Genomic DNA, 14,728 nt, shown 5'->3' with positions numbered 1-14,728 from the left:
ATTTCAAGAGGAAGCTGGACAATCTTAATCTTAAGTGAAGAATAAGCCCATTTAAAAAGATCCTTTTAGAGAAAGAAAACAAAACCGAGGATATTGAGGAGTATGTCGTGGAAAGAACTGACAATCCATACTTTAAATCAGTATTTTTTTGTTTCAGCGAAAAAACTGGTTTGTTTCAGCGAAAAACCCGTTTTTTTTTTTAGCAAAATTCGAGATTTCAGCTTTAGACAGAAATTGGAATTTTTTCTTTTGGTTTTTTTGGTGTAACTTGGCCAAAAATGGTCCTACACCAAAAATACATACTGTTTTGAACAGATAACCAAATAATAAATAAATCCACCACACTTTCCGTGTGATTTTGGAAAAATAAAATTTTCGCCATAATTTTTTGCGAAAAATTAAAAATAAATAAAATGTCAAGGTTTAAATGACAATCGTTAGGAAATTTAATAACGAGTTCAGAAAGGTATGACAATCCATAAACCCGGTTTTTTTTTTATTTTTGTAAATTCGGGATTTCAGTGTTTGACAAAATTTTGCTGTAACTTGGTCAAAAATGGTCCTACACCAAAAATACAAACTGCTTTGAACAGATAACAAAAATTGCAATAAATCCATAAAACTTTCCGTGTGATTTTGGAAAAATAAAATTTTTGCCGATTTTTAATTTTTTGAAAAGGGGGTACCCCCATGATTTTTTGCGAAAAATTAAAAATTAATAAAATGTCAAGGTTTAAATGCCAATCGTTAGGAAATTTAATAACGAGATCAGAAAGGTATGACAATCCATACTTTGAATCAGTATTTGCTTTGTTTTAGGTTGATTGTTGTAATATATACGTTTGTGTGAATGAATGTGAATGAGTCAATATTCAATAAATAAATCTTTAAAAATACGTACAAATATGCTAAACGTTCTATATGAATAGTAATTCAGCTGTGAAACTCCATTGTTAGATATGTTTAATTAAATCTAAACTATAGACTCCGCTCTGCAGCTATTTCCAACTGCCTAATGCGAATTTGAAGTAGGCCAACATATGTTGTCATGTCTTGTCTGCACTAAATAAAATGCAACTTTTCGCCGGATTATGCGCATGTGAGTAGAACACGAAATGACTTTTTTCTGTTATTTCGCTGTGGCAACTGTTTCTGCCTGTGCATAAGTGTATGGGTTTGAGTGCGTGCACTGAAAAAAAAAAATATATAAAAAAATGTAAACTTAATTCTAAAGGCTTAAACTCTTAAATAAAATAATATTAATAATTTTTAAATCGTTTCTTAAATTTCTAAAAATTAAAAAAGGTATAAAGGTATTTAAAAAAACCAACAGGGAGAATATATTTTTAAACACATTGTTCAGTTATCTAAAATCTTTAGATATTTATTTGTATAAAACCTGCTTTTAAAAACCCACATTTTTTGCGCCCTGCATGTGTTTGCCTGCAGCTTTTCACTTTATTCATGCATAAACTTGCCTGAGAAAGTTTTCGCGTGGCAAAAAGTTGCCACGGGATTTGCTTGGGTGGCGGCGCCCCGAAAACCCCGAAACGCCACCCAGAAAAGCCCCCGCTTTTGGACACATGCAAATAACATATCGATGCTGCTTTTTCAAATAAACCCCCTCCTGTCGCCTCCCCCGCCCTCTCCCGCTGCCACGCCCCTTTTTGTGGCTTTCGCCTGTCGCCTGTTGTCCTAGAGGGGATTTAGTGGCATTGCCGGAACGTGCTGCTGCACATGCATCAATTTGGGCGCCACCGCAGTCCCCGATTTCCCAGGCCCCCTTAACCCCCTTAACCCCCTTTAGCCCCCTTCAACCCCCTTAACCCCATAAGCAACATTTGCCATACCATACCCACCCCTACTCACGCACATTAACCCGCTGCCTGTCCACGTGACATATGGGCACTCCTTATACTTTATGTTCTACTTTCATTAGGTCGAAAATGCCATCCATTTTGTAAACATGGCTCATTTGTACATATTATCTTTTTCCAACATGAATGAAACGATAGTAAATATAATACGGAAATATTCCTAATTTATTTATATTTTTTGTAAATTATAATTACAAGATTCTGGGTGAAAAAAAGAGTCACATCAAATACAAAAATCTTTGAATTTACTATAAAAATATTTAAAACATTATTAACTATGCGCCATATACGATTTTACTATTTTCATGTTAGGATCTATTTCGCTGGGAAAAATATTTGAAACAATGGTAAAATAGTGGCATTTACCATTTACCATTTTTTTACCAGTGTGTTCTATATTTCAGTTATTTTTCAGGAATATAATATACCCTTTAACTCTACGAGTAACGGGTATAAATACAAGGGGTCGAAAAAATTATGTGCGGGCTTTATAAATCATAAGTTGAACACAATGTTGCCCTGCATTTGATTTCTGTTGATTAAAAAGCCGCAAAATTTAATTTTATACCATAAATCTTTGGCCCTTCCGCCCCCCTACGCCATTATTTATATAAATTTGTTTGCAATTCGGCCTGCAAATAATTGCAAAGTGCGGGTCGAAATGCAAATTTCATAAATTTCCTTCGCCTTAATTATTTATATTTATTTGATTGGTTAATATCTTCAAAAAAGGAATTCCTTTTTTTCAGTTCTAAAATCGATTTATTTTGTTGTTTCTTATGTAATTTTTTAACTATAAACCTAAAAGATTTGTTATTTTATATTTATTTTCTTGCATACAATTTCATATTCCTTTGCATTTTTCCACAAAGCTAACAAATTGACTTTTTAAACTAGAAAATAATAGATTCCTGTTTAAAACTTGCTCTTGCCTTAACTTTTCCCCCAACATTATTTATTTATTTTAATTTTTATGCATTATACGCGCCCCCATGGCTTTGATTACATAAATTGCGTATACGCAGTGTGTGTGCTAAAGGGCAGGTGTGTGTGGTGTTCTGTGGCCTCTCTTAGGTGTAACATGTGTGCCAAGGTGCAAAAAAAAAAAGAACAGAAAAAAAACGAAATTGGCAAAAAAAAAGAACCGACTCAAGGCCAAAACACTTGGCTAGAACGAGATAGCACCACAGACAGTCAGACATGAATATGAATGGGCGTCGGTTGTGGGCGAAATGGAGGGGTTAGGGGGCGTGGCAGGTGTGCGTGTGAACCACCGAGAGGTGCAAAGTAGTTGCCACTTAAAAGGCGCACAAAAAAAAACTTCAAACAAACAGCAGCCAAAAAGCTTTGAAGGGTTCTCCTCTCTCTCTCTCTTTCACTCTTTTACCCCCTGCAGCTGTTACCGCTTTTCTTCGCCCTTCTTCTTCATCCCCTGCCCTACGGGAAGGACGGTGGCGGCAGGGGGCGTGGCAGGCGGTTAGACATAAACTGGGTTTCGTTGCTCCGGGCCATTGACAGTAAATCTGTTCAAGTTGACTTGCCAGAAAGTATGCAAAAATGCAAGATGCAACACAAAATCCACCATTAAATGTGGCAAGAAATAATATGAAATGTATATAAAACATAGGAAAAAACCCTATATAGAAATTAACGTAATATCACATAATATTTACGTTCATGTGGATGTGAAAGTATTTTAAAAAAGTAACATTCTAAGAATAAATGACTAAAAATTAGTAATGAATAGGATCTAAAGGATTGCAAGTTTTTTATTTCATATTATCATCATATTATTATTATAAATCAACTAATATACTTTAAATGTAATATTACAAAAAACAGAAATTCCAACATACACACATCAATTTCGTTTCTGTGCATAAAAAACGTATAAAAAACGTGCGTGCACAAACATGCAAGAAATAAGGGCTGCAGAGGACGTCAGTTGACAGGCATCAGACAAATGTGAGCCGACAGAGATATGGCATCAATCGGAAAAAATAAACAAAATCCTACAAAAATATGCAAATCATTGTATACTTATTTATTTTACAACATTGATTCGATGCAGATAGAGGAATTTAAGCAATGGCTGCATAAATGATACAAATATGTTTGAACATTTCAATTATTGAAATTTACGGAAAAATCCGGATTCATTATTTACAGTACTCTGATTTTAATCATTTCAGTAAGTTCTTTATTGAATTTTAGAAGTTTGATTGACGCTTTGGGGTAATATTTTATGAATATATTTACTAATACATTAAAAAGTTAATGAATAAAGACTAAATAGTCATCTTAAAATCTTTGGAGTCTAACTAAACTCGAAAAATGCAGTTCATAAATGACTTTTCCCCCCTCAAATTTCGTATGATTATTCAAAACTCTGGCTCCAATATATCCACCACAGTTGACTGAGCTTTAAGCAAGTGTATTTCCCTTTTTTCCAACTGTCAGCTTTGTTCCGCTCACTTTTAAAATATATTTTTTCTACCTGTTGTGCGGCTCTGATTTATTTAAAAGATCTTAAATATTTAATTGCCTTTTGTTGGTTCACGGGCTGGCATTTATTATTAAAGATTCAAGCTAAAAGCTTAATGTTCGTCATTCATATTTAATTATTTTTTAATTTTGTTGTTCTTTCTGGCTTTTTATTTGTTTTTTTTCCACATCCAATGAATATTTTTTGGTTGCACTTTTTGTGCCTTTGAACTAAATTGCTCTCCCTTTCTCTCGGGCTTTCTCTTTTACTTTCTCCACGTGCGAGTGTGTGTGTCTGGCCACATTGTTGTTGCTGCTACTTCTGTGGCTGCTCTGGCATCATTGCCACCATCATCATCATCATCATCGTCGTCGCGGACGCCTGGCAACCCTGACCTGAATTTAACTCTAAATTTCTGCGAGCTCTGGTATTTTTTCGCCTTTATTTCTGTGCGGTAAATCAGTAAGCGTGTGTGTGAGTGTTAATTTAATATTTGTTTGTGAAACAAAAAAATAAACGGAAGCAACAAAACGGGCAAAAAGAGTTAATTTAAATTCTTCAAGTTAGTTGCACTTTGTAAGCATGAAAAGGTGCAAAGCGTGCAGAAGGAATTCCGTTTAAAAGGGAGCCAGAGAATGAAAAAATTACTTCATAAGAATAAAATAATTTTGTGGAAGTTTAACTAGAGTTTAGGTATAATTATATAATTATATAATATCAAATATATTTTCTAAAGCCAAGATACTAATCAAAATTGCTCCACACTGTACCCTAGATTTTTAGCTCCCCCAAGAAGGGCTAAAACTTCCCCATCGTAAACATGTCCAGGCAACTCAGTTGAAGCAGTTCATTAATAAGTGACCAAGCGGTGTCATAAGCAGTTCATTAATTAGGGACTTGAACTCCCTCGCAAGCAAACAATCCGGCATCCTTTTTCCTGTACATTTTCCAGCGTGTTGTCCTTCCTGGTCGAATCTGTCACGAAGGAGCTTAAACACAGCTCGGATCGCCAGCTCCTGGCATTTATGCTTTGTGCTCGACTCCTTCTGTTCCTGTTCCTCCAGTTTTTCCATGAGCTCTGCCCCCATTTCATTCCATTTTCCGTTGGCACTGCCAGTTCCTATCCCTTGTCAGGTATTTCAGCTTGTTGTTTGCTGCAGTTATGTGTTTAACTGCCACACACATCCAGCAGAGAGACGCCCCCTTCGAGTCCCTTGGCTAGTGGTAAAGGGCCATGTCAACTGGCATACGAAACCAATTTCCTTTTTACGGCAAATGAAATGAAAATTTGAAATGACCACAAAACCGGAGAGAAAAGGAAACTCAGCGAGATGGAGCGGAAAGGAGGGGGTAGGTGCACTGGGAAAAAAAGTTCTGGTATATAGTAAATATATTCTAGATATAGTAAATATCATGTCATATTATTCCATATCATATCCTATCAATATCACATATCAAATAATATTTTATATTATTAATGTAATTGTTTTTTTTTTTCAGAATACAATCCTTCTTTTGGAGACCTACTTTAAATATAATTATGATTATAAAATCGTGAAAAACGGTTACAGTGCCCGGTTGTGGGACAAAGCGTGGTCTCTCGCAGGTGGTATCTGCACAGGAAATGGGCACTCGGACATGATGCGACCTTGTACTGGAATGCCACTCGCTCGGCTAACTGCCATCTCCTATCTGGTAACTTAACCTACACATATCTCTGGGTCTCCGGCGATGAGGACCGACACATTAACGATGAAAAGTAGCAGAAATAACTGAATTAGCCATGCACCGACAGCTCAAGGAATTCCAGGATCTCCTTCCTTCTAAATGGTTATGTATCCCATTCACCACTCTCTGGGCATCCGAACAGCTGCTGCCCCGTTTCCAAAGTTTCGCCCCACCTTCCTTTTTGGGGTCAACCAAGCAATCTACCCGCAGCGGCTTTGCGGTGGATTTATTTTATTGCCAAAAATGAGAAACCAACAAAAAACACGGGAAATGAGCAGAGTTCAAATAAACGACGCTGTTTGCACTCTCATAAAACGATGAAACCATAAAGCGATAACTGACTGGATATATATTTAATATATATTTTTATAAAACTGTGATTTTATTGGTTTCGAATTTTTTTTGTATTAAATTTAAAAAAATATTAATAAAAAAATACTAATAAAATTTTTAAAGTAATTTAAGATTATCTCCTAAAACGATAACTAACTTTTTATATATTTAATATATTTTTATGGTTTTAGGATAAATAATACATTTTATTTATTTCATATTTATAATGTATAAGTTCAATATAATATTAATAACAAAATACTAATAACATGTTTAAAATATTTTAAAGATGATATTATTTTTCTAAAATGTATATAAAGTTATGTTAATTTATTTAAAGAGCATTACTAGATGAAGAAACTAAAACGGCATCTCGAATTGGGATAGGTTGCGGTTCCCCAGCCAAGTTGCCTTTTTGTGCGGTCCTCGCTTTAATCCTTTCGCCATTCCTAACTAACCTAACCGACTCCGAATCCTTGTTGTGTCCTTTTCTGGGTGTCTTCTGCTTGGAAGGCGGTGCGCAGCTCATAAAACGCCATACGTATGCGCATTTCATTTGATTTGATTTAATTTTATTGCCTTTTATGTACGTTACTGCTTGGCTGCTCTTTGTTGCCAAAAAAAAAAAAAAGAGAAACGAATAAGGAAAACAAACACAAAAACAAAGGGATGCGAACAGGATATGCCACTTTGTGTTGGAATTAATTTAATTTGATTTTTATTTATTTATGCCAATGGAAATTGGTTTTTGTTTTGAGCCAAGCCAGCCAGGCGAGCCAATTTACAAAAATCCCTGGTCAAGGCCCCACAAAAATGTAGTGAAAATGGGGTTTATTTAATAAGCCAAATTTGAACTAAAAACTTGAGGACTTTCTAAAACTGATGGCGACTTAATAAAAAAATAATCATTAATCTAAGATTTCGGTTTTACGGTAACTAGTCTCCTTATTTTCTACATTTCTTTGTTTTTTGTTCTTTTTGCTCACTCACCCATTGTACAACTGTCAATCTATTCCAGCCAAGTCAGTTAGCCTGGTTCAAATGTTCAACTGCTTTGTCCCGGAGCTCCAGCTCCCAGCCTATTTGTCTGCTAGAGTCTTCTGTTTTTCGGCGTCTTCCAAGGAGAAGAAGAGTCCGTTTATATGGCCAGTCATGTGGCACGCATCATCATTTATCAAACAACGCGGCCACAATTCGCAGGGCTGACAACAAGCCAAAAACCATCCTCCAATCTTCGAAAACGAAAAACCCCCAAATTTGCCCCACCCACAAAAGTCGTCGCCGTTTTCTTGTCGCTGTCGCTCCTATTTTTTCCCCACTCTTTCGATGATATTTTTTTCTTTTTTTTTTCATCCATTCGGTCTCCTGCGTTTCCTTCGGTTCTTTATTGTTGTTGTCGACGCTTATCTTGGCCGTTTGACATTGATGTGCAGGGGTACAGTGGTCAAAATTATATAATTATCGAAATAACCAGAAAATTGCCTTAAAAGTAATGTTAAATAAATGGTTCTTATTAATTTGCTAGTTATATAGAGAAAGAATATGATATCATTAAATATCCTTGACGACCAAAAATATTTAATAAAGTTCTCCCATTTTAATATTATTATATCCTATTATTTCTATACTATTTATTTCCATCGAAATAACAAGAAAATTGCGTAAAAAGAAATGGTAAATAAATTGTTGTTGTGAAATATCCTTGGAGAACACAAATATTAAATAAATGTAATATTATTTTATTGCTCCTATATATATTTATGATTAATATTTTATTCCCATTAAAAATGATAATTAAAATTGCCCTCACAATGGGCTCCACTGTAGCAACGGCAACGTTTGTTGGTCCTGTCATGTAACGGTTAAATCTGCATGAAAAATTAATGCTGTGTTGTTGATACGGGAAAATGGTGGGGGAAAGTGGGTGCCGTATTGCGTATATCTGTGTCTGCGAGTTGTTGTTGTTGTGTGTCGGAATTAGCATTGGCTTGCGGTATTTTCCAACTACATTTTCCGTTGCCCATGCAGTTCGCTTTCTCTTTCTCTCACCATCTAACTATCTCTTTCACTTTTTCACATTTCGATTACTTAGCACCTTTTGCAGGAATTGTATTGGAATTTAATTGTCTGATGAGCGTAATAATTGATTTATAATCCCCTTATTAAACCTATTTTGTTAAAAAATCGTATTAGTTCTTTAATACAGCTTCAACATTTTTTTTATACATTTTATTGTAGTGTTAGATTTACCGTTACAATCAAATTTATCTCTTTCACGCTCTCTACTTTGGGACAATTACCGCGGTAGTTGGTAAATGCGGGTTCGCAGTGTCGAAAATGTAGGCGGACAGTGAACACTCAGTAGCTGGGACGCCACGGGGGATGGGGGAAATGAAATTGCCGGCGCTGCTGTGCCGACGGCGACTGCGACTGCGACTGCGACTGCAACGGCAACTGCGACAGCGGCTCGTCGGCGTCGCGTCGCTGCAGCAGCGCTGCCGCTGCGCGGTTAACCGTTTCGCGACGAAAGCCGAGCAGCGAATTACCGCTACGCGACTGCTGCTGCTGCGCAGCCAGCGTCAGCGCCGATCGGCGGGTTTTTGTTGCTACCGCGGGTTCTGTTACCGCTCGCCGTCCCGCTACCGCTCCCCCACCTCCTCCTCCTGTTGAGGTTTCCATCTTCATTGATCCCTTTTTGGCCGCAGTCATTTGCGCAGTCCGCTTTGCTGTTAAGTGCGCTGTTACGGGAGCCGCTGTAAAGAGTTAACAGAGCATAGTTTACCGTTACAATTGATTTAAGAATTTTATGTTAGTAATTAGGTAAGTAAGAAAATTTGATTTAATATTTTTAGAAATAATAATAATTTAAAAACATCAACTTAATGTGACTAGCGCGATAATTATAAGTGTGCACTTGTAGCGATGGGATATAAAATAAAAAAATTTAAAATAAAAAGAATTTATATCTTTCTTTCGGTAGTTGGGAAATGCGGGTTTACAGTATCCCATTATTATAATATAAACTTTTAAAGCCCAGTTTACAAAGGACTATTTCTATGTTTTCTTCAGTTTACCTTTTGTCTTCACCGGCAATTCCTGAAATGCTTTCTTTTTCAGTTCCAATCCCTTGGTTCCAGCCCCCGGTTTGGATACTCCTTTAGTCAGCGGAGGAGCCTTAGCTCCTCTGACAATCGTCGATCGATTGGTGTTCGGGATCGAACCTCGGTGGCTCCGTAGTTTGGGAGTCTGCTTAGCCTGTTCCGTCGGCTCATTCTTCTCGGATTGCTGAAGGTGCTGCGCCTGCTGATGAAGGATCTCCGCCTTGAGCACCTGCTGCTGGGTGCGGAAGGCACGCTTGTAGGCCGAAACCTGCCGTGGATAAAATAGTAATATATATGGTGAACTACTAGTGATTTAATGGAATACCTACCTGCGATGCACTCGCCACCAGCAGCTGATTGGCTCCTTTGAGGGAGGGCTCCCGTTTCTGCTCTTTTTGCGGCTTCTTCTGAGGCTTTTCTTCCCTGGAAACTTTGCTTTGGGGAGGTTGAACCGCCGGAAGGTCAGGCTCTTCGGATGGCTGGAAGAATGACCGATGGCTGGAGCGGCTCACCTGATTGCTGATCACCTTGGTCACCCGCGGCTTGTCCTGCTGGCTCACCAGCTTCATCTTCTTCTCCACGGGCTTATTCTTGACCTCAAAAGGGGTAATCGGCTCTTCCTCCACTTTGGCCGAGGTCTGAAGACTTCGCTGCTGCAATTGCAGACGACGCACTGGGGCCACGGTGGCTCGACTGGGCTCATCTTTTCCGGAAAACGATCCAGTTTCCGCTTTACACTTCTCTGAACTTCCTGCTGTAGATCCCGAAGCTTCACCTCCACTTGTTTCCCCAATCGAGCGTATTTTCTTCTCTGGTCCAGAAGAGATTCCAAAGTTTCCCCTACTTGTTGTTTCAGCTAGTGTTAAATTTGATCCGAAACCTGTTCCCAATGAGCTGCTCGATCTGGGGTACTTGCACCAATCCTCTCCCGGCTTGGCATCCCAATCGCCCGACGTTTCTTCTGAACTCTTTGAATATCCAAAGTTGACCGCCGATCTGTTGCCCGGATCGTCTGGAAAGGTTTCTAGGAAAAGCAAGATGGGTTACGTATGTATAGATTTATTTTAGATATCATATATCATAGCATATCAAAAAAGAATGTTCCCGTAAAATCGATATGGCCATGTTAATTACAGGTCATGTAAAACCCATATCGTTTTTACATGAAATACTCTTTTCGACCAGGTCAAATTTATTAAAATTGATCTTAAATAATGTAAAATTGATCTATGCTGTACACTTCTCACCTGGATTTCTTCCCAAAGTATTCGACCAAGTTACCGTCGAAGTTCCGGTCTTCAGGCTGGTCCGCGAACTGCTGTCCAGGCTGGATCCCCGTGTGTATTCCCCGATTCCCCGAGGACCTAATGGAGTTTCGGGTCGCGTTAAGGGTGCCAGGGACAGGGACTCCATCAGCTGGACCGCTCCGGACTCCAGGCTCCGGCTCCTCTGGCGGTAGTTGGCGTGCAGGACATTGTGGAAGCTGAGGTGGCGCGGTTGTTGCCTCACATCCAGACGGCGGGTGGCGGTGATGTCCGCCGAGTCCTCGAGGCGACTCCTCGGCGAATGGGCGGTGCTGGTGATGGGTCTCCTCTGGCTCCGATTGAAGGCGTAGGTGGCCACGGGTCCGTCGGCGAACTGAATGTACTCGAACTGCTTGACGCGATCGCCCAGAGTCTGGAAGCGGAAGCGCATCTCCGACGGTTGGCGGCCGCCAGTGCTTCTGCCCGATGACTCCAGATGACTCAGCACCGAGATCCTCCGCTTGAGGGCCGCATCCACCGGCATCAGGCAGTCGCCCTCGCCGCGCGGAACTCTCGTGGGTTGGGAGAGAGCCGTCTTGGCCATGGCCGCCATGTGGTGCTGCCTGCTCGGCGGCATCATCGCGGGCAGGGGAGGCAGGCTCATGGACCGGGCACTGAACATGCCTCCCATGTCCTCCCTGGAGGAGTCCCTGCTCTTCTGCAGCGACCTCTTGCGCTCCCGCCGCGCCTTGCTCTTCCGCAGCGAACCCACCATGATCTCGGTGCGGGAGGATCGCCTGCTGCTGGCGCTGGAGCAGCTCGAGCTGCCGTTCCTGCGGCCCACGAATCCTGGGCCGTAGGCCGAGGCGTAGGGACGAGCCGCCGAGAAGGACATGGAGCGCGGCTGACTCGCCTGCTTCATCGTGTGGAGCAGCTGGTCCGCCTGCAGGACATGGCTGCGCGGATAGATCTCGGCCGGACTGGGCACCTCCTGCGATTTCTTGACCCTGCGCAACGGACCCACGTTCTCCGCCCGAAAACGGGAGTGGCGATTGTCTGGGGAGTGAAAGTCGGGGTCACCAGGTGAGAAATAAATCGTTTTTTGACCGAAACAATAGAAATATTGATCCAAATATGGATTGTCATACCTTTCTGAACTTGTTATTAAATTTCCAATCAATTGGCATTTAAACCTGGACTTTTTATTTTTTGGCCATTTTTCCCCCTTATAAAAAAATTGAAAATTGGCAAAAATTTTATTTGTTAAAGATCACCCGAAAAGTGTCATGGATTTATTTATTATCTTGTTACCTGTTCAAAACAGTATGTCTTTTTGATGTAAGACCATTTTTGACCAAGTTACAGCAAAAAAAGCAAAGAAAAAATATTAAAATTGTTACCAAAAACCGCGATCCCAATTTTCACAAAAAAATAATTTGTTTTTTGACCGTAACAATGGAAATATTATGGAAATATGATGTAACTGTTGAGGTTACCAGGTGCGAAATATGTAGAATTAACCCCATTTATACATTCTCTACCCTGGGTTCCAAGATCGAAATGTCTAATAGTCTTAAGATATCAACGCAATACCAATTAAACTTCATCAAAAATATATTTTTACTTACGTTCGTAATAGGTCCTAACGGCACTTTCGTAGAGCTCGCTGGTGTTGCGCAAAAACCAGGGTTGCATTCGCGTATTAACTCTGATCAGTCGGTTCAGCTGGTCGGGTTTCATGGTGAAGCCCTAGTCGACTCAAACGAAGGGTTCAAGGGATATTGGGTCTTGAGTTCTCAGTTTTCAGGTAGTGGAATTTGGCGGGTTGCCTTGAATTGTTGGAAAAGCTGCTGGCTTTTGCTGGGACTCGAATAATTTTGCTTTGAAAATTCACCAAATCGGATAGAATATTTGAACTGAATTTTTATTTGCCTGTTGCTCAGACCACTTTTTGGAACTGCTTGGAATTTTTTTGCTTTTAACGAATGACTTGGAAAAACCAGGCGAAAGTCTATAGAAACGTAACTAACTGTGGTGTCCTAAAACATGCCGGTGCGTGAAACTAACTAAGTCTGTCTAAGGTGTATTTTGAAGAGCAAACAAAAGAAACTCAAGTAATGTTAACGTCAAAGCCAAGTAAAAATAAATGTATAATTTTGGAGCACATCAAATTTTAACATTACAATCGAGGTATCCTGAGTTTATTTATTTTACTGTATTATTTATTATGAAAATATTTTTATGACAATGAATTAACACCTCTTTCAATGGCATTAGGATGGTTTAATATTCCTAAGATTTGGACCTTTCAAATATTTTTTTATAGCTTCTTAGCCAAGTGAACCAAATACAGGATTAAATGCTAATGACTCGACTGCATACCTCTGTGAACTGTTCGACTGCCCCGAGGAATGGAATTCCGCATGGGAATAGGATTCCTCTTCCGTAATCCCCGACACATTTCATCCGAGAGCCGTAACTTAGCTGTACAATTATGTGTGTATTTCAATCAAATTAGCCCACACCGGGCATACATAATGCACTCATACTCACTCATTCGTTAGTCAACGCTGCTGCTAATCCCATCTCCATTGGGCCACGAAAAACACCCATTTGACATTGATTTATCAGCGGCTGTCAAAGTGCCTTCATCTGCACCGCCCACGTTCCGCCCCCCGCCCCCTAAAGCCATGTCCACGGGGCGTGGTCAAGGTAAAAATGTAATAATTAGCCGCAGTGATGTGATGATGTTCGGGGTCACCTCTCCGCCTCTTCGCCTCGTTAGCCATCTGCTCCTCCCGCTGGCTCGATTTTGAGCTTGGCCAGCAGCAATTTGTCAAAGTTTGGCCTGAAAAATGAATGCTGGTCGCCCGATGGGTGCACTTGGAAAAAAAGAACTGACCAAAGAGTAAAAGCTTCAAATAAAATACAAAATATAATGGTTTCTTGATGGTAATAAATATTTTCTAAAACTTACACTACACAAAAAAAAGACTAAAATTTAAATTTAAAAATTTAAATATTTATTTTGCATTCGTTTCCTTTAGATTTATTATATTTATTATTTGTGGCTTATTTAAAGATTTTTTTAATAACCTTCTAAAGCATAGTTTAAAAGTTATTAAAACTTATTTATCTACCATCGAATTTCTGGATTTTCAAGTTAATTTAATTTATTTTAACTTAATATAATTTTAGTTAGCCAGTTTTTCGGCCAGTGCCTTTCCTATGGTCAGGTGGAGGAGTGGTGCCAGTGGTTCCCCGGTTGAGTGCGTGTACGACGGGGATGAGTCCATCGGTTGACCAGTCCATTGATGATGTTGTTTGCTTGTTAGTTATTGCCGCCCCACCGCACTGCCAATATCCCAGCAGGACCGCTGGCGAAAAGTGCGCAAAATGCACAAAAATGGGGGGGAAATGGGTGAAAGTGTACGGATGGGACAGCAGGAAACCGGAGACCCGGAGACCAGGATCGTGAAACCCGAAACCCGAGACCCGGATCCAAATCCGGAGCAGCTGCATCAGATCCCTGGCTAAAAATTGATTTTAATTCAATTACAGTGCGTAATTTATGCATTGCCGAAATCGACCACTAACCCTAGTAAAACACCCTTTGCAATTCGGCCGCTTTACCAGCAATTTCGGTGTTCATTTCCATTTTGGAATTTGACTTTCGAGGAACCCAAGAACTTTAAAGGTGATTTCGGAAGGAAAAATTGGCTTTGATTTAAAAAAATACATAATTAAAGTATGTTAAAAAAATATAAATAAATTCTATCGTAAGGTAAAATAAAAATAATAATAAAAATGTTTGTATAATTTTTCCAGTGTCTGTAAACTTACTTTTGCTTTTGAAAAATTTTGTTCTTATTGTTTTGTAAAAGTTTTGGCTGAGCTACATTAATTAATTGACACACTGCTACTTTTTGCCTTACTTTTCCTTCGTTTCGTTTTTTTTTT

General features: G+C 39.4%; 1 protein-coding gene and 1 long non-coding RNA gene across 3 annotated transcripts; one reads left to right on the top strand and one right to left on the bottom strand.

The window, feature by feature from the left end:
- Positions 1-4,873: 4,873 nt before the first annotated feature.
- Positions 4,874-6,463, top strand: LOC138913870 (uncharacterized). 2 transcript variants are annotated; one of them, XR_011419738.1, is made up of 4 exons: positions 4,874-5,055; positions 5,138-5,496; positions 5,552-5,712; positions 5,863-6,463. It is a non-coding gene; the product is annotated as an uncharacterized lncRNA (long non-coding RNA). The 2 variants fall into 2 exon arrangements; XR_011419737.1 differs by having other exon boundaries at positions 5,138-5,712.
- A 2,180-nt stretch (positions 6,464-8,643) lies between these two features.
- On the bottom strand, positions 8,644-12,932 carry LOC108054797 (uncharacterized). The gene is made up of 5 exons (XM_070218805.1): positions 12,397-12,932; positions 10,772-11,824; positions 9,854-10,548; positions 9,498-9,792; positions 8,644-9,176 (listed from the first exon to the last, which is right to left on the bottom strand). Exons 1-5 carry the CDS (start codon positions 12,506-12,508, stop codon positions 8,782-8,784), a joined length of 2,550 nt encoding a protein of 849 aa, XP_070074906.1. The 5' UTR covers positions 12,509-12,932; the 3' UTR covers positions 8,644-8,781.
- Between the last annotated feature and the right edge of the window lie 1,796 nt (positions 12,933-14,728).

The sequence above is a fragment of the Drosophila takahashii genome, chromosome X, assembly GCF_030179915.1.
Source record: "Drosophila takahashii strain IR98-3 E-12201 chromosome X, DtakHiC1v2, whole genome shotgun sequence".
NCBI lineage: Eukaryota > Metazoa > Arthropoda > Insecta > Diptera > Drosophilidae > Drosophila > Drosophila takahashii.
This window is presented reverse-complemented; position numbering and strand designations above follow the sequence as displayed.